This window comes from Vipera berus (genome assembly GCF_964194415.1).
Source record: "Vipera berus genome assembly, chromosome: Z".
In the NCBI taxonomy this organism is placed as follows: Eukaryota; Metazoa; Chordata; class Lepidosauria; order Squamata; family Viperidae; genus Vipera; species Vipera berus.
This window is the reverse complement of record NC_138205.1, coordinates 32,085,187-32,105,426: the sequence shown is the minus strand read 5'-3', so window position 1 is coordinate 32,105,426 and position 20,240 is coordinate 32,085,187. Positions and strand designations below refer to the sequence as shown.

At 37.8% G+C, this 20,240-nt stretch overlaps 1 protein-coding gene across 2 annotated transcripts in view; it reads right to left on the bottom strand.

Annotated features, from left to right (window-relative positions):
* Window positions 1-19,733, bottom strand: part of COL1A1 (collagen type I alpha 1 chain) — a 40,937-nt gene extending 21,204 nt beyond the window's left edge. Inside the window, exons 1-25 of one of the 2 annotated variants that reach the window (XM_081344012.1) lie at window positions 19,561-19,732; window positions 17,288-17,479; window positions 16,345-16,382; window positions 16,180-16,215; window positions 15,467-15,559; window positions 15,297-15,371; window positions 14,178-14,222; window positions 12,630-12,683; window positions 12,295-12,348; window positions 11,578-11,631; window positions 11,092-11,145; window positions 10,165-10,218; window positions 10,019-10,063; window positions 8,660-8,713; window positions 8,480-8,524; window positions 8,180-8,233; window positions 7,183-7,281; window positions 6,897-6,941; window positions 6,707-6,805; window positions 5,733-5,786; window positions 5,528-5,635; window positions 4,638-4,691; window positions 3,058-3,156; window positions 1,218-1,271; window positions 999-1,097 (exon numbers count right to left, since the gene is read on the bottom strand). In XM_081344012.1, the coding sequence (XP_081200138.1) occupies window positions 999-1,097; window positions 1,218-1,271; window positions 3,058-3,156; window positions 4,638-4,691; window positions 5,528-5,635; window positions 5,733-5,786; window positions 6,707-6,805; window positions 6,897-6,941; window positions 7,183-7,281; window positions 8,180-8,233; window positions 8,480-8,524; window positions 8,660-8,713; window positions 10,019-10,063; window positions 10,165-10,218; window positions 11,092-11,145; window positions 11,578-11,631; window positions 12,295-12,348; window positions 12,630-12,683; window positions 14,178-14,222; window positions 15,297-15,371; window positions 15,467-15,559; window positions 16,180-16,215; window positions 16,345-16,382; window positions 17,288-17,479; window positions 19,561-19,642 (1,740 nt within the window). In that variant the 5' untranslated portion in view covers window positions 19,643-19,732. Of the gene's footprint in view, window positions 1-998; window positions 1,098-1,217; window positions 1,272-3,057; window positions 3,157-4,637; window positions 4,692-5,527; window positions 5,636-5,732; window positions 5,787-6,706; window positions 6,806-6,896; window positions 6,942-7,182; window positions 7,282-8,179; window positions 8,234-8,479; window positions 8,525-8,659; window positions 8,714-10,018; window positions 10,064-10,164; window positions 10,219-11,091; window positions 11,146-11,577; window positions 11,632-12,294; window positions 12,349-12,629; window positions 12,684-14,177; window positions 14,223-15,296; window positions 15,372-15,466; window positions 15,560-16,179; window positions 16,216-16,344; window positions 16,383-17,287; window positions 17,480-19,560 lie in introns of both variants that reach the window. The other variant, XM_081344013.1, reaches the window with a different exon arrangement.
* Window positions 19,734-20,240: the final 507 nt, after the last annotated feature.

Here is a 20,240-nt window from a genome sequence, read left to right as displayed (position 1 = left end):
CAGAAGGAATGGGATATGGCAAAAATATCAGACAGGACCTTCTGTAGTTTCTTGGACTATCAAGTTTTTAAATTTAAATTTTTTTAAAATTTTTAATTCCATTTATATCCCGCCCTTCTCCGAAGACTCAGGGCGGCTTACAAGCTTAGCAGTTGAGGGGAAAACTTGAAAAATTCCATTAGTGTAACCTTATAGTAAAGATAAAACTAATAATTCTGGGTGTATTTCTTGTCTGGATTACCTAAAAGGGTTGACTCAAGCAGCATATTTTATTATTTAGAAAATCTCAATATCTCTAGTATTCTGTTTTCATTTAGAAAAACAACAACCCTGTTTTATTAACAACTTCCTCTCTCCAATTCACGGTCTGGAGTGATTTTCACAACCAACCAAAGCCAATACATCTTGAAATAATCTTTCAAGTGTATTCAAGTGCAGTTAATGCTTCTTCTCTCAACAAATACATTTATACTTCAGGTAGTTGGCTACTGAATATAAAGTTGTAATCATAAAAAAAACATGAAGGCATCTCAGAAAATTGATTAAATAGCAGATTCCAATAATGACAGGAAGATCTTGGAGAAAATCTATCTATGTGGGGTCACTAACAACTGATAATGACCTGATGGCATGTAATCAATAATGGTAAACTGGCTCAATAGTGTCAATATAGCATATAGATGTGGATTATTCGTGAAATCAATTCTGAAATGAAATTGACTCTTACGGTAACCATCTGGAAAATATTCTCAGTGACATGAACCAGGATGTCAGAAGTCAGAAGAGCACTTAAACAGAGCTATTACATAGCCACCTGCTGCCCCTATTTCAAAGGTAGCCCTGCAGGTAATCTTTTTAGAAGGTTGCTCCTTAAAGAATTAAAAGCTGCCGTTCTGAGGTCATAGCTTTTTCACGTAGGGTGGTCATTTGAGGGAGAGAAGTAGACGTCATCCTTGTATCTTACCCATAGAACATGTCATTCAGGAAGTGCTACTTACAGCAGAGCCTTTAGGTCCAGGGAATCCCATCACACCAGCTTGACCTCTTGCACCAGGTGGACCTGCAGGTCCAGGGCGACCATCTTGACCAGCAGGTCCCTACAAGGGAAAGGAAACAATAAGCCCATTTTGGGGGTTTTTTTGTTTTTTTTTAAAAAGATGTTTTTCTTTTTTTTCAAAATGTAGGAGCCAATCCCAGTAAGCTCTCTCAACACTTACAGCAGGTCCAGTTTTGCCATCAGAGCCAGGACTGCCAGGACTACCAGTCAGACCCTAGAAAAGAAAAAAAAAGGAAGAAAATGTGTGAATTGGGAAAGATGGTGTGATGGGAGGTAATGAGGAGATGGATCCCTACGGGAGAGGGGCTACATTCCAGAGGAATAAGAGTTAACTCAGCCCACATATCACATGGGAGAGGGTGAAAACAGTCCTTTCTAATAGTTCACAAAGTATATTGTAGATGCAAACAGTAGAATTTTCATTTTGATAAGATTTTGTCTATAGGAGCAGATAACAATACAGAAGTCATCTTGGAAGAATTGTCACATGTCATTTTAGAGCTTTGGGCCTGACAGATGGGGAAACAATAACTCTCCTATCTTTGCCTCTGCAATCTATGACACTGCACAGTCTAATTTTTATGGTACAGATATAAAGATAGTGAGCTAAAACTCTTAAATCGCACAAGTTGGACAAAACACCATATACTTTAAGGCAATAAAAGTACCCGTTAAGCACTTTAAAATCCCTGTTTTCTGTTTTAAAACAGACAAACATATAGGCTGCATTTTTTAAGACTCCCTGACTGGGCATTTCTTCTGTGGAAGAAATATGTCCTGTACTTTAAGGAATTCATCTGCAGCTTTTGTGTTCAATTGTGTTTTGACCATGTTTGTCTCTTGCTTCCTTTCAACCAAATTCAGCTGTGCAGGCATTTGAATGATCAATAAATTTAATCCATGGTCATCCAAATCAGCAATGTTTTGATCAATGATGAAGAGTCCTTTTTTAAAAAAAAACCAAATGGGAAAGCATCATTGGTTTATCTTAGTATTTTTTTAATACTAATTGTTGTTTTAAGGTTTTATGTTAGTTGGAATGGATTAATACATGAACTTGATTAGGATAAGGGTATCCTAAGAGGGCATGATGATAGTGCTAATAATATCCTAAAACATTTCCCAGTGAAATGGGGACAACATTCAAAAGAAAGAAGTTACAGTGACAATTTTGTCCTGAAGTGACAGCTAGGAATCAGTTCATTCACCATAACAGAATTTAAGAGCTTAATGTAAACCATTGGTATAGCAACTGAATATGATTTCTAAGTCCTAAATTCAAATTGCAGCTGGTATATTTGACTCTATAATCTTTTTTACATTAAAGTTTATCTCTCCTGGAAAAAATAGGATTGTGAAAAAGGATATTTTTTTAGTGTTATTCACAGTGTCCTTTCACTGCTGTTTCATTGCTGATTATTTTATAGCTTTGATTTTCTTTTTCTTTTCCCCAGCCAACAAAATCACACCTGGGAAATACATTCATATCATAATGATAAATGGCCAGTCTAGTAATGATTATATCAAACACCAATCCAAAACGATTAGCATTGCCTCCATTTTGAAGAGTGAAAGTATTTGTTCCAATTCACCTATTCTCAGAAACATAACTAAGAAAGAGCAATAAAACTGCTGCAAGGAACTTAATTCCTTTTAACCTAGTCCTATTTATTTCTCTGCTTCATTATCCCATGAGTGAATTGAAATATGAGTGAATGAGTAAAAAAATAACCTTTCTACTAATTCTCTTAGTTGGGGGAAGTGGATTATTTTGCATATGGTAAAATCATGGAGTACTGTTTATGAGAGTGTTTAATATAGTAAAGAGAAAACTAGGTTATATATCAATGTGCTTTGTTACTGTGGGGCCTAAATGCTGCACAGGGGTGGACAGGGGTGGTAGAATGCGTCCCATTCCCCACGGTCCAGGAGCCAATGGGCAGTATGTGAATATTTCCCATCTGCTCCCCTCTTCTGACAAAAGCTTGCTATTTGCTTACCTTGGCTCCAGGAAGACCAGGCTCACCAGAACGTCCAGCTTCACCAGGAGATCCTTTAGGTCCAGCAGGGCCGGGAGCACCACGTTCACCAGGAGGGCCCTAGAAGAAGGAAAGGCATCAAGAAAAGCTACTAAGAGAAGGTAAATCCTAGCTTTTCATTTCTCCCCAGTTTGAGGGGCCTCTGTGTGACATTAAGACTATGAACAGTGTGTCTAAGGAGGATATACTTGGTGTGGCAATGGATGGCTTCAGCTGCAGATATTGTACACATTTGTGAAAACAGATTCTGACACAAAGCATATCTCAAGACTATGCCCAAAGTCCAAAGCTCCGAGCAAGAAGTGTAATACAGCCTGTAGTTTTGGCAAACAAACACGCATATGTTTGAAATCCATCACCTGACATGTACTTAGGGAATTCTAATGTGAACTTGAGACAGAAGAAAGCAATATGGACAGGGAGGAGAAAGCATGAAAGAAATGAAAAGAGAGTTTGAAACTCTCTTCCAGGCAGGATCTGATTATTAGAAAAAAGCACAAGAAAGTCCCTGGAGATTTCATTGAAACAAAATGTATGGAAGAGTAGGAATCTTATTTGCAATATTCTCTGGGGCCCAGGAAAGATAGCAGAGTGCCCAGGACTATTAGACAAGAACTAGGTGTGATAACAGGTGCTAGCAGTCCTACTAAGAACAAGGACCATGGAGATTTGCAAAACAGACTCTAATACCATTCATAGGAATAAACTTTCCTATTTTTAGTTAAGTGAAGTTGGCCCCATCCCTACTGAATTGCCTCAAAATCTGATTATGCCATCAGATTTGGGGGGCTGAGGGGATAGGTGAGATAGTAAAGTGATTCCTTTGTTTTTAACATCTGCTGTTTTCTCTTAGCCTTGTGCTTTTTATTCTAAACATTTTAAAATAATAATTGCCTTTCATATATTAACATTTTACCATCTTCTTCCATGCCACCCAGAGAGACTTTTTTGTGAGATGGGTGGCCCTGTAATTTTTTTTTGGGGGGGAAACTACCCATCCTTCTTAGCTCTTATAAATCCTCACAATACTATTCAACTCCTTCAGACAAAATTGAAAGGCTATAAAAAGGATGTGGCAAGGAAGACTTTCATTTTTCCCGTTTCCTAGGCAATAAGAACCATGATATCTGAGTTTCTGTATGTCACAAACTCACTGAACATGATCTTGAGCACATTGCTTCAGTAATGGGAGTAAGGTGGAGCAGCCACAAATGTGGATACTTATACATTGGTACTTCTAAATAAATTATTATTGTTTTAGATGTGGCTTCTCTTTTGCTAGCCTATACATCTTGGAAGGGCAGGACAAAAATAATAAAAGGTTGTATTTTGATAATCAGCTCTAGACATAAAAAAATACACAACCATTAAGATAGATAGATGATAGAAGATAGATATAGATAGAAAGATAGATAGATAGACAGACAGACAGACAGACAGACAGACAGACAGACATAGATAGATGGATGGATGGATGGATGGATGGATGGATGGATGGATGGATGGATGGTAAATAAATAAAAATATAAGTCTGGACCTACCTTGGGACCAGCAATGCCATCAGAACCAGGGAAACCACGGCTTCCAGGAGCACCCTGTGACACAGGATTAAGATAATTATTATTGCTTATTGATTAAGGAAAACATTATTGCTGCCAAATAACCTACAAGGAGATCTGTCTTCTAAAAATGCCAATATAAAGTCATTTATTTTATTTTTCTGTGACTAGATAAGGACAATCGCTACAGCTCTAATAACCAGCATTCTACTAGAAAGAATGAAAAGCTGAAAGGCAGAATTATCACTAAATGCCAAATTCAGTTTCAGGATAAAATCCTTTTCTCCAGAATTATAATTCAGTTCCCTGCTTAAGAGTCAAAAGTACCCATTTGTCATTTTGCCTCTTGCCTTAAATTAACACATATGTCTTGCAAATAAAGGACAGGCTATAAAAAGCCACTGTCATGTAGAACAGAAAGCTTAATCTCTCCTAAGATATTACCAGAGGAAATAGTAATGCCCTATTTTAATTTAGTTTCCTTTGAAATGTTGCGACACACATTGTTTTATAGATGGCTTTTCCTCAGCAGAACATTCCTCTGACTTATTAAAATTAGCTAAATCTTCACACTGGCCTGCTTCATTTCACCTGTAATTTAGCTTAGCCAGGGCTTTTTTTCTCATAGAACACTCAGAATGGAGTTCCGGCACCTTTTTTGGATGGAACCTTGAAGGATAGGCAAGGCGGGTTGTATGACATGTGTGAGTTCCGGCACCTTTTTCTTTTACAAAAAAAGCACTGAGCTTAGCAATTCTCAACCAAACTAACTAAATATTATGAACCTGTAAGGCAGACGTGTCCTTCTGCACGTTGGTCTAAATGGATCTCGGTATCCAAAGTTTTAACAAACAACAAACATTGTTACATACACGTTCACCAGCAGGTCCAGGCAATCCAGCAGGTCCTGGCTCACCACGGGATCCTCTCTTGCCTTCTTCACCAGGTGGACCAGGGGGGCCTTGGACACCAACGGGGCCCTAGAAGATAAAGTGAAGGATAGAGGTAAGTTTGTGGGAGAGGTGAAATAAAATCAAGAGAAATAAAATTACAAATGCATTTAGGTGCAATACTTACAGCTTCACCTTTAGCTCCAGCATCTCCTTTGTTTCCAGGAGCACCAGGTTCACCCTAAAGTTATTAAGAAAAGACAAAAACATACATGAGATACTGAATATATCTCACAGTGCAAAAATTCAACAGTAGATTTGTCTTATTCTATATCTTGCAACAGAAAAAGGCAATATTAAGTATTTATTAATTTGTATTATTATACAAAACAGGGAAAACTGCTGAAAAATGTTCATAAAAAATTGGTAGTGGGGAATAGAACTAGGGGAAAGAGATCTGTTAAGATAATTTCCAGCATGCTTCAGCTAATATAAGTATCATATGAGTACAAGAAAGTTGTGGGATTTGTGAGCAATAAAACTTTGGTCAATACTTTTGGAATGGTTATCTTCAAAGCTCACATTTCCATACCATCGTATTGCATGTTTTTATAACTATCCCATCTGGTCAACAAATCCGTTTATTCTGAAGTATTGCACATTTTAAAATGTCAAAAGCCAATGTTTGCTGAAAGGGCGGTGGGATCTGGTGCCAAATCAAGAAAGCTGGTGTTCCATCCAGAAAAATATTCTCTTCTATCTTCATCAAAGTTCATTTCTGGATAACTGGTTACATGAATTTAAGTATTGTAATATAAAGCCCATGACAAAGAGGCTTTGCTAACAGAACATTAAAAAGATATATATCCTGATTGAGTAATGATATGGTAGAATGGATTCTCTATCTCTTTTAGTGGCCAAAGAAGTTGGGATTTACATTATTATGCTGCTCTACCACCCACTTATCACAGAATAGCTACCTGGGGGATCTAGATGTTAATCTGTACAATAGTCTTAAAAACAGAGGCATCTGAAATCCACATGGTCCCACCTGGTGCCCTCTAATTCTCATTACTAGCCAATATATAATTCAAAATATTCAGGTGACACCAATTGACAGTTGATAAGACTAAAGGTGAAGAGCAATTGGGTGGCACTTACACTATTACCCTTGGGACCAGGAGCACCAGAGGGACCCTGAGGTCCAGCTGCTCCACGAGCACCGGGGAAACCAGGAGCACCAGAAATACCAGGAGCGCCCTAGAAGAGGAAACCAGAGAGGTTTAGAGCAGTGGCAAAATGAAGACAATAACAAAAATGAAGAGAGTTCTTGGGATTAGAAGATACTTACAGGTGAACCTTTGGCACCAGGTTGGCCATCAGTACCAGGATTTCCCTAAATCAGAGGGGGGGGGGGAAATACAAATTATTATTATATTAGTTCATTGAATGTATAAGTCACGTCTTCTGTCTCCTAGGCTGGCACACCATGTCATAACTTTCACCATTAATCTTGAGAACACTGAAGCCCTGCCCGAGAAATAAGTGAATTCATGCATTCAAGAGTTCTATTAAAATTAAGAAGTGAAACATTTTTTAACAAATCAGAAGCATGGGAAATAAGAGGAAATTCTTACAGCAGGGCCAGCAGCGCCAGCAGGACCAGCTGGGCCAGGCTCACCACGAGCACCTTGTGGGCCTTCACCACCGCGAGCACCTTGAGGGCCAGTTTCACCCTGTGCAAGAAGAAAGTGGAGATTTATAAGTATGCAGGCCTCCCTGAGTTGATGCACATCTTTCTCCCTAGTCAACCCCACCGCATCATGATTAGTCTTTCCAAGACAATTTCATCTCCTACTCTGTTGTATTATAACACTATCCTAGTTAATCAGAATTCATGTCCTCCCAATCCCATCCTATCAGGCCTTACTCTTGACACACACATTTCAGACTCTCAAGGCCTGTTCTACGTAATGGAGGCCTCTATATAAAATTTAAAATTTATTCTTACATTGTTGAACGTTGTTGCTACTTTTCAGATGCTTTTATTTTACATTATTCAACTAATATTTAAAGCTTGATTATGCAGTTCTTTCCTTCTTATGGAAAATACTGAAATAAGACATAATAATGCCAGCTTCTCACATTTGGCCTCTTTGCTTAAGCCAGCAATCCCTTTTCTGCATCTAAACCTGGACTTACATTTATCCCCCCCCGATTCCTAAACAAGGAACTCTTGAGGTTTCTCAGCATTTTAGCAAACTAGAACGGAGGGAGCTTAAAGCAGGAACTTTTTCAAGCCAGGCATATCATTTCTGTCCATATATTTTTCCTCCAAGGAATGCTTTGAGGCCCAGTTGCTAAGAAACAGTAAGGTATGGTAGAGGTTGATGCCTTCATTGATAAAGAAATCTGAGAGACATCTCTCCCAATCTTTATTTATTGTCTTTCTTAAAAAAAGAGAAAAACTAAAAATTTGGCAGCCAAATTGAATGGTTTTAGTACTTTCATAACACAAATACATTGCAATGGCAAGCTAGTCAGTCATCTTTCAAAACCATTCAGTCACCCTGAACCAGGAGATGGGCAGAAAATAAATTCAGTAATAACAAAAACAATAATAATCATCTTTACCTTAGGACCAGCGGGACCAGGGAATCCGGGAGGACCAGCTGGACCAGTGGGACCCTGTTAAAAAAAGGAAGAAATTAAGAGTTGATTATAGAGCATTTTCATACTGTCCCTAATAAATAGTTCTTTAATACTGCTAGATCTGCATTAATTCTGGCCTTTGAAATAAGGAAAAGAAAAAACAGAGTCAAGGCAAACTCTCTAGAAAAGAAAAAAAGAATATCCTCATTCAGGTCAGAAAACTTAGAAGATCATGCAATATGAAGACTTCCTAAGAGAGAGGCAAATGAGAGAGATACTTACTGTGGGACCGGCAGCTCCAGCAGCACCATCATTACCACGAGCACCCTGTAATGCAAAAGAGGGGAAAGGGCATTTGAATTACCTGCAAAATCACATAAGGTCTGAAAGAGGATACTTGAATTGAGCCCATAAAATACCATGAATACGTAGCAATTTAAAAGTTCAGAGGAATGCACTTACAGCTGGACCAGCAGGACCTGGACGTCCTCTCTCACCGGGAAGACCACGTGGGCCCTAATTAGAAGAAACAAGGGGAAAAAAAGATTAGTTAAAAGTAGTTACTTTCATCTAGATCTCATTCTTATACCTTTATCCTTTCCATTAATTTTAATTATATCTAGCATTTATCATATTCTTCCCAAAAGATCAAGTTTCTCAATCTTAGCAACTTTAAGATGCATAGACTCCAGCTCCTCAGCCAACACGGCTAGCTGGTGAATTCTGGGACTTGAAGTCCATTCATCTTAAAATTACTAAGAGAAACATCAATCTACTGTATTCTTCTAAAAGTGTCATGTCTTAAGTCAGTTTTAGAAGTTCACTCTTTTATTGGGAAGCCATAGGGGTTTTAGAGAGCTATTGGAATTATACTGTCCTACGTCTAGGATTTAACATTAATTTTTAAGACCTCTCTTTTCCCAGATATACGATGTGATCCTTTTTTCTCACTATGTGGTATGGATCTGCTTATAAATATATTTAAAAGCAAATGGAATGGCATCATAGAGTCCATTAAAATTTGCCTTATTTAAGTACTACTAATATGGAGTTCTGTTAAAAATTTAGCATTCTTCCTACTTGACAGTCCCTTGTATTCTTATTATCAAGTGTTTTCCTTTATAAACAAGGCTCAGTTAAGGTTGAATTTAGAAATGACTTCTGCATGGTGTTTCAGGTTTGTCTTCTGTTAATAATACTGTGGAAATAGATTATCTGATTTTATTGGGCACCCTTTGGCCAGAGTTTACAAAAATGTTACACTGGACATCTTTAAATATGGTAGCTGCATAATTCTCATAATACTTTCTATTCCACTATTGTCTTCTCTGTTTGGGTGTCAGTGCCACTAGGTAGGCCAGACCGGGAAATCAACTCCACATGAAGGCTAAAACTACTTACACTGAGATGGCATGTACCTTGAATCTTGCAAGTTTGATTATGCTATCTCTCTCCTCCTTCTTAAACCCCAGTAAATTAGGAAGTGCCTGAGTCACTTCTGAATTTTATCCCACTAAGCTGGACTTAAAAAATGTTTCAGAACCTTTTGCTTAAGTAACAATTACTGTACATCTCTGTAAAGATCACCTTCCTACTACAATGGGTCATCAGTTTTCTGGGGTTTCAACAGACAGTCTTGATATTTCTTATAGATTTTGCCCCAGACAAGCAATTTGCACGATATGCATTGTATCAAAGTACCACGATACAATTAGATTTCTCTTTCTCCATGGCAGATTTGTTCATGTAAATTACTCTATTGGTATATAGACTATATTTCTTAGAGAAATGGATCAAAGAATGGTGAAAATATATACTCACTACTTGTCCGGGGGCACCATTTTCACCAGGGCTGCCAGGTTCACCCTAGAAGGGAAGAAAAGAAGAAATATCAATACCAGCTGTTAAAATGGATGGAGGTGGAATTTTGTATCAAATAAAGGCATGTACTTAAAATGAACACCTACCTTAGGGCCTGCAGGACCAGCATCACCTTTAGCACCATCAAGACCACTGAATCCCTAAATATGATGGGGATAGTGTGTATTTATTATTAATAGATAATAAGAAGGATGAAGAACAGAGAGATTAGAAAACAAAACAAAATGTTCAAAGTTAGAATGGCACTGAAAAAAGTGACTTATGACCTTTTTACACTTATGACCAATGTAGCATCCCCATGGTCATGTCATCAAAATTCAGTTGCTTGGCAACTGACTCATATTTATGATGGTTGCAATGTCCATGTGTTATATGATCACCGTTTGCAACCTTCTTACAAGCAAAGTTAATGGGGAAGCCAGATTCACTTAACAACCGTGTTAGTAACTTAAAAACTGCAGTGATTCACTTAATGACTATGGCAAGAAAGGTCATAAAATTGAGTAAAATTCACTTAGCAAATGTTTCCCTTAGCAACAACTATTTTGGGTTCAATTGTGGTCATAAGTCAAGAACTATCTATATTATATTAGAAACATCATTTAAATGAGTTATAGGAACTAAATGCTAAATGACTTTGGGTAATGTGAGTCCCAGGATGGATGAATTCTTAGGAACCAGAAAGATATACAATGTCCAATTTTTAGAAACTAGCTAGGTACTTTTTTAAAGAATCTGTTTAATGGACTTGTCTACTTGTCTACTTATACAGTATATACCTAAATTCACTTGACTATGGGGTCTATATTTGTGGCCATGATGAATGCCAGGAATGATGGAATAAACGCTTTCTGGCAATGACTACAAACACTATAAACATTTTGAAAAGTGCAATTCCTAAAAATCTTCAGAAGACATGCATACACAATCTAAGTTGTAATTTAGCTTTGTCAGACTTTGAATTGTAGAATTTGTGAACTATGCCGGATGTTGAAGGATTGAAGCATGCTTACTCTGTGTCCCTTCATGCCTGGGAGGCCAGCAGTTCCAGGAAGGCCACGGGCACCCTGAAAGAAACAAGCAAGACATTTTTGAGAATAAAGAAAGGAAAGAATTATGACGATTCACTTTTCATCATGTGGCCATAGTCAGGTCTCTATTTCAAGACTAGCCTGCTACAATTACACTTATCTATGACAATGAACTGAAAAAAGGGATTTTTTTTCTTATTTAGAAATCAAACTTTGCTAGCAAAGTGGAGATTTCAATACTTGAACTTATCTTCCCAAACCCAGTCTTTCAATTGTCCTGATACATACATGTGAGATTCCATTTTTTTTCACAACCCATTTCATTATTAAAGCTTAGTTTTATCCTTTTTATGATCAAAAAAAGATTTGTGTTTGAGCAGTTGGACAATATATGATTCATCAGGACAAAACAATTTCTGGATAACTAACCCATCATTCCCGCCTACATCTACGGACAAGACATCTTACCTGTGGGCCAGGAGGACCACGCTCACCAGGACGGCCAGGTTTTCCAGCTTCACCCTTGGAGAAAGAAAGCAGGGGGAAAAAACTAAGCTAGTGCTAAAACAGTGATAATTAAGAAATCAGAGAGTTGTGGGTTTTTTTTGAAAAGGACCTTAATTCTCTCATCTGCAAAAGAGATCTTTAAGATTTGCAGAAGCCAATAAAAAGTTATGGCTTGAAGTCTGAGATCTCTGATCTTGACAATGCAAACAGAAAGTTGAAAGAAAAAAATATGTGCACTAATTAAGAAGTTCTAGCTTGTTAAGTTACTTGGACTCCACAAATACCAATTGAGGAATTAGCATATTAGATGGCCCTTTGGATGGTTTAATAGTGTATTTTTTTTGGGGGGGGGTTAATATAAAAGAAATGGCAAGATCAAGGATGTAGTAAAATTGGAGATCTGCCATTCACTGCAATGCATAATAGGAGGACCAAAGAGAGTGAGAGAAAGTTTAGACCCTCCAACTCATTTTTGCTCGTTTTCTACTGCTAGACCTGCATTTTTTCAGAAGACAAGACAGGACTGATACACCATGAATCAGTTCCCTCAAACTTGTAGATTCAGAGAAGCCTTTATGTTTGTCAGATTTGCTTGGAAGGTGCACATTCTATCTGTGGATAATTAGAGAAAGAAATGGGTGGTTTCCCCCCCAAGCAAAGAATGATATAGTCACTCACATCATCTCCATTCTTGCCAGGTGGACCAGCTGGACCACGAGGACCCATTGGACCCTAGATAATTTATTGAGGAAAAAACCAAAGGCATTAGAATTAGAATTAATACATCTGTGCTCCTATTTACAACCTTGCTGATATATCTTAAAGAACAGAGACTTGGACAGAAGCCTTTCTGTAGCATGTTTACGTTCAAAGACTATTCTAGGTAATAAAAAATAAATTTAAAAAAGACAACTGCAAGGGGAAAAAAAGTGAAGACTGTTCTGGCTGGCTATAATCATAATAGTTTCCCCCATCCGCTCCCCAAAGGCAAAAGAAGATCAAGCAATACTTACAGAAGAACCAGGCTCTCCAGGCTCACCGGGGGGCCCTTGGAAACCTTGGGGGCCCTGGAAGTTTAAAAGAGGGGCATATATGTTAAAAAGAAAGCCATTCCAAAGAGCGCCCCTATTTGTTCTGGGCTGCATTATTGAAGATACCTAAACATTTTCTGCCATATCCCAAATATGCTTTTCCAAAAGGCAACTGGTCTTTCTTTGTTTTTTTTTCCCCTTGAAGATGTTTCTTCAGCTTCTTGGATGAGAAGCAAAACATCTTCAAGGAAAAAAACAAAGGAAGCCCAACTGCCTTTTGAAAAGCACCTTTGGGACAACATGACCTGGATGACTGAGCATCTCCATAGACACTTTCAGCCGTGGACCTTTCCTTTCCGTTCCTGACTGCTGCCTTCCTATCTTTAGTCCTGCAGTTGGCTAGGCATGAAACAATTCCTTTCATCTGTGAAGCTGACTATTTTCCCACACTGTTAATTTACTGAATTTCTCTATGCTCCATTTTCATTATTCTAATATAGACTGCAAATCTCTGTTAGGGATATGTTGACCCAAAGATCACTGAGGCTCCATTTTCATTATTCTAATATAGACTGCAAATCTCTGTTAGGGATATGTTGACCCAAAGATCACTGAGGCTGAATGGTTGACTGTGGAGCAAATAAAAAGCAGCAAAATTTGAGAAAATAGAGCAGATCAAAGAGGAATTAAATCCTCTAACATATTAGGATTAGATTTAGTGTAGAAGGAATGGATTTAAGAAAGCCTTGTTTATTTATTTATCTGCAATAAGCAAGTTCTGCAAAGCAAATGATTTCATGTTTAGTTCTCTGAATGAATGCATATTGTGCATTTCTAAGTTTAAAATTGTACAAGGAAGGTGGCATCTCCAATATCATAGAGGGAAACGAACGTAACTTGTCTTCTTTACTTGTTTGCAACTCTGGATTGTCCAGTGGCGTAGCGTGGGGGGTGCAGGGGGGGCCGGCCGCACCGGGCGCAACATCTGGGGGGGGCGCATTAGATGCATTTTACTTTAATTACATCAGTATTTTCATAACAAACAATACATGTGCTTAGGGGGTAAGGGTTTCTTTAACTAATCTAGTAGAAGAGACTCGAGTGCTAAAATCCATGGGTTAGGGGGCGCAAATTACTTGCCTTGCCCCGGGTGCTGACAACCCACGCTACGCCACTGGGATTGTCTGCAAAGATTGTAAATAACAGTAGGCCTTCCACAAAATATTGCTACTAACACCTTTGCTCTAAAAAAAAAAACTCCCCTCCAGTTCTGTATGGGATTCTGCACAACTTAAGCAGAAATTTTGTACTAATTTTGAATACGTGTGGCTGATATTCATTAATAACTGAGCAGGCATAAAATTCTTGTTGTCTGCAACATGACAGTCCTCACTTTTACAAAGCCTCTGCTCTTGAAAAGAGAGGAAGGAATAAAAAGGTTTTGAAACAGTCCCCTTGACTATAGTACCAAATTTACATATTTTTGTTATAGAAAGTTCATTCTTAAAAAGGAAGACAGAAAATACTTACAGGAGCACCAGGGGGGCCGGGAAGACCACGGGGACCAGCTGGACCCTAAATATCACCAAGAAACAAATAGTCAGCTTAAACTGAATTGGTACAATTTCTCCTTCAACTTGGATATCTATGTTCTTGAAGTCTATATAATCATCCTATTGCCCTGATCTTGTTTGATCATTTTGAAATGCTCATTAACCATATATGGTTTTGTTAAGGAAGCCTGGCCTTGTATATCATTTTCTAAATGAACTTTCTTCATTCTTTTCTAAGCAGTCTTTTCATAACTCATGGCCCAGTTTCAACTTCCACACTGATTTTCAAAAATGCATTTTATAATGGCTATGTTAACAGTTAAATGTAATTTGCAATCTCTCTAGTGATGGGTGAGTTGCCATTAGCTTTTGCTTAAGGTGAAGCATAAGGCAAAATGGATCAGTCCCTCTTGAGCAAAACAAATGAATATTGCTTTCTTCTTTTCAGAAGCTAAAAGTAGGCTGTACATTTCTGCTTCACTTAAAACTATATTAAAGGATGGATTTAAGCCATGGTTGTTTCAATTACTTTTTTATTACAAAAAATGTAGCTATAATAATCACAGCTTAAATTCAAGCTGTCTTTAACTGCAATTCTCCATTCAGTTAAGAGGACAATGTAATTATAGTCTTTAAGAAGCCACTGTAACATTATGGTCTTAAATCCCACTGATCGCAATGACCTGCTTTTTGTAACTAAAGTGCCTCTGCTAGTTGTATAAAGTTTTATTATAAATCAAACATGCTGTCACTATGGTCCTTTATTAAATGAGTGAATACCCATTACTTGAATTTCTTGTCTAATTCCACTGCTTTTCTGCAGTACCTTTTCCTACAAAATAAACCCCACAGGTGAACCTTTGCTTCTTCACTGAACTCTTCTGAGGATATCTGTATCTATATCTCCATAGATTCACCTTCTGGCCTTAATAATTATTGAACTAAAAAGAGTCAACTTATTCATACCATATAACTTAAAGTATACACTGATTAGCAACTTTCAATGTTTTTCTTCTTCTTCCTCCTCCTCCTCCTCAGTCATCCCTTCCCCCTCAACTAGCATCTTCTCCAAAGATTGGAGGACACCAGAACTTACCATTGGACCAGGAACAGCAAGACCAGCACCACCAGATTTTTCATCGTAACCGTAAGACATTTGTGAAGCAAAGTTCTAGCAGAGGAAAGAGTGAAAGGAGGACATGAGAACAGGTACTTAAACATGAATGCCACATAAGTAGATGGAATAACCAAGTTAATGTTGCTTACTCCGCCAAGGCCAAGGGGACCAGGGGGGCCTGGAGGTCCAGGAAGACCAGGTTGTCCAGGGATGCCATCTCTGCCGCGGGGGCCTGTAAGTCCCTGAAAATAAATATAGCAAGAAGTCAGACATTGCTATTATGAAAGTATATTCTCATTCATTGGCAAGATCAGAACTTGTTGAAAATTCCCTACAGCTCTGCAAAATTTGGATGGAGGATACATTAACATTGCCCATAAACCTTTTTTTTTAAAAAAAGATGACTACAACTGGGATGGGAATTTTTTAAAAATATTAAATAATAGTAACCCTGTAAAAGTAACCTTTGTAACTCATGTAAAAGTCATGTATATTTTTTAAAAATCTAAAGTTAAATATTAAAAATGTCACGAGGTTTTAATTTTTGTGCCACTTTATCTTATTTTTATTTTAGAAAGTTATAGCAAGTCAGTGAAACTGGAGTATACTTCCCATTGGATGAGGTGCAACCAATGTTGCCATAAATTAGTTTCACTTTGAAGATTTTAGGGACAGAGTAGTGTGTGTTTGTAATACAAATCATAAAAATATAGCAAATGTGTATGAGCAATTATAGGCCAAACTACCAATCTCCCATATTACATTGCAGTATTACAAAATGTTTTGTCATACTTTTGAACATGGCTTTAATGTTTTTATCTTTTAATTTGAACTACAATCAGCCAAACCTGTAGATACCTACACTTTCTCCTTTGGGGCCTGGTTCTCCTTTAGGACCCTGCCAAATAAAAGGAAAAAAAAGTGATTATTCATATGCTACATGAATAAAAAAAATGATATAGCTAAAAAAACTGAAGTTTGGATTGCAAAAAGAAAAAGAAAAAAGAAAAAAATATAATTAATTTACCTCTACACCGGTGACTTCTGGGTAAGCAGGAATAGAATCTTGAATATAAAATGTAAGAGTATTAAGAACCAGAAATTGTGGTCAGTTTAATTGTTTTTTTTAAGCTTCTATGTTTTCCTGTCTATCATGAGAGGTTTTTAATATAATGAAGTTTATGTGTTAAACATGCTTATCAGACTCACAGTCTTCTGCTGGATGAATGTATTTAATTTCAAAAGATAATAGAACATTAAAAATCCTATGATCATTGGCCTAATTAGAAAATGTGATATATGATTATTAATGCCAGCCAGAGTTCAAATTGCACACATTTCAGAAAAATACAGTACTACTCAATTTCCTTTCCATGATATGCCACTTTGCTATGCAATAAAGCTTTGATATGGTAGCCTGAAAGCATCTTGGCCAAGCTTCAGTTTTCTCAAATCTTGCCTAGACCCATAGATGTTATCTTTCTTGCCAGCTTTCTCCCTGCCTGCAAATGATTTTCATAAATATTTATATTAAATCCAAATGAATAGATTGAGATGGAAAAAGATCAGAAAGTGGCCTTGGGAAAGAAGAATGATTTGCCATTAGTATTTCAAATGAAAACACAGTATTAAGTATTAAGTAACTATATAGGTGACAAACAGATTGTTGGATAAATAAATGTTAAAACTGAATGCTTAAAAGATGATTGGTTTATATAGGCATGGCTGATTAGTTTTAAAATTAGATGATTTTTTTTACAAGCGAAGAAGGATGGAAATGGATACATAATTGGAAGTAAATGTAAGTACTTCAAGTAAATGGTGAATGGTTTTGACTAAAATGGACTAATAATGGATAAATACCAGAGTATATGAGAATGTATGAGTGACAGTTCGGGCTGCCAGAAGAAAGTAGAGAAATGGGATGGGATGACAGAGTAGATAAGAAGGAGATATACTGTAGCTCATACCGGATCCAGGACAAACTGCACAACATTCGCCTGGAGAAACTATAGCATTGGGGCAGTTTGACACATCTGAACACACAATGACATCACATACTGGGTAACCATGTTCACACAGGCACAACACACACTTTTCAGGCCTCCAATATGCTTTGTCTTTGTAGATTTTTCCATTGTGTGTACAGCTTCCAGGTTCGACTGTAGAAGATGACAATAAAAGAAACAGATGTGAACAGCTGTTCTTTGGGCCAAGGGCTAACAAGGGTAGCAAAATGGAAGACATTTCAAGAACAGTGCCATTTGAACAACACATACGTGTTTTGGTGTTTTTCTCAGCATTTGTTTTCTTTTCTTGCACTGTTCTGACTTGATTCTCTGTGGGGGGTTTTAAACCTCATCTGCTTTTCATCAAGCACAGTTCTATGACACAGGAAGCGAGCTCACTCCACAGTAACTCTTTCCAATTGCTTTGGAATTTAAACAAAACCTCTAGCTAGTTGTTACATCCAATGCGTAACCTCAGCATTCTGGCACTGAAGCCAAACCAAACACAAGGCAAGGAAAAATAAATTAATAATCTTTTGGGGGGAAAAAAGAGAAAGAGATGGGGAAGAAGAGAGAGAGAAACAAAAATGGCATCTGAATCGAAAGATGATTCATGAATGGGAAGGAATGGTTTCTTATCAGTAACTTGTGCTTTTGGGAAATTGAATCAAAGGAATTTCAGAGAGAAGGCGTAGTGTGTGAGAGCCATGCAAGGCAATTCCCACAAGGCAGGTGCAAAGGACTTGGATGAAATATTTTGTTAGCTCTGTGCATGTTATACAGAGTAGACCTAGCTAAGCCAAGAGTACTAATTAAAGGAGAAAACCAAAATAAATATTTTTTCTAATACATGTCATTTCAAATATAAAGAATACCATAATTAGAAATCCTGATATAGAGCTACGTGCTTGTAAAATTGAATACTTCCTTTTAAAAGAGTGTATAGTTTCAATGCCAGACTCCCCAAACCAGAAAAATATTTATTTCATTTTGCACTAGTGGATGAGAAATAACAAGATGAAAGTAAGCAGTTTCTAGGAAATGCTTTTTTAAAAAAGCAAGAAGAGAAAATGGTCCACAGAGATTTAGGAAAATAAAATTTCCCTGAACATTGCAATAAAACTACAAATTATCCACAAGATGGCAGCAAAATATCCACAATTTGAGATCTGAGGTCACCAAAGTTCTCTGCTAAGGCATGTCAATTTTCTTTCCTTCCAAAGTGGGCAGGAGTGGTGTTCAAAAGGCATATTTAATCCTTGACTCCAGAAAGAGTCTCACTTTGATTGATGTGGATTCCTTTCAAGGCCACCCCCACAACCCAGCTGAAAGGCTACCTCGCATGGCTTGGTAGCCAAAAGCAAGATAATTTCTTCATGGCCACTAGATGGCACTACTGGATATTTTTGATTAGAGGCGGTAAGTCCCTTGAAACCTTCGTTGTCCAAGAGGCTTTGTCTGTGAAATGATGTCTAGACTTTTGTGCTTTATAGATTGCTGAAACATTTTCCTTATGAATCATTTTGAAGCTGCCCTCCCCCCACCGCGCACACATACACACACACTAAATGGTTTTGTGATAGCTTCTGCAGGTTTCTTCAGCAAGGTAGTACAACAGGCTTGTTTATATTCTATATTCACAATCTTTATGCTTTAGTTTTCTAAGCAGCTGTCCAATGACTTTTCCATCATTTGCTGAATACCCCTTTCCTGTCCCTCCCTGATGACAGCCACTCCCATTCCCTCTCCCAAACTCTGCTTTAATGAACTTGGCAAGACGGCAGGGCAAGGCTTTGAATTGGTCCAACTTGTTGTTTTTCCCCAAGGCAAAGAAAAAAAAGGGGGGGATCAAAAAACCCCCCTACCATGCCTAAGGCTGTCTGCAGCTGCTTAGGTTTGCTCTTCGAAAGGTTCATGTTCTCCATTAAATACTGCACTATCGTGGATATAAAAGAAGATAGGTGAAATAACGATTTTTCTTTTCAGTCTTTCAAAGGTTCTTTCCCTGCATTCAAGGCAGTCTTAAAAGTTTCGGGAAGGTCAAGGAGATGTACTGATCTTTCCCTCTTGACAACAACAACAGTCTCAGAATTTATTATCACATACATGTACTTTCTTTGCCCAGATGTGTTTCTCTACCTTTCAGTTATAGCAGATATAACAAGCATTTCAATTACAGCAAAACAGATGACAAAGGCTATCAGAGTGAAAGTAGATTAAAGGACCATACATACCATCTTCTTCATCTTGGCCTTTGGTGAGTAGAACAGTTGCTGCTATCAAAAGCAGTAACCGGGAATCCACAAAGCTGAACATGTCTAAATATTAGACATGAAGACTCTTTGTATCCTGGGTTCTGCTTTAGTGTCCAGTCATACAGGGACGGTCTGCTTTATGTAGTTCCACTCCAGACCCCAGCAGAAACTTCCTACTGACTCTGTCAAGTTTTTAGGTTCCCTTTTTATATGGTCCAATGTCCTAGAGGTGGATCCCTTCTTCGCTTGCTTCTGAGTGTTGAAGGGGGGGGGCTGGATTTTGGGCCAGCCTCTCAGCCAATCAGCAAATGCAGTCTACCCTCAGACACACTCACAACACACACATATGCATGCACCCACTCCCACAAAGTTGAGAAGCCAAGCCAAGCCCCCTTTTTATCCAGTCTCAAAAGAATGGACCATGTTAACTTCCAAACTAGTGGAAGTTTTCATTTGGCAGTGTGCTTTTCAAGAAGAGGGTGGACTAGAGAGGGTATGAACTGCGGGGATGTACATGGGGGAAAGGAAGAGGAAAAAGGAAGGCAAGTTTCTTAGGAAAGTAAGAGCTACAGGAAAGTTCAGAAGAAGAGTGTTACAAAAATCGAATATCCAAAGGCACGCAGTTACAGAAAATTGTACGCTGGAATTTGGAACTCCTG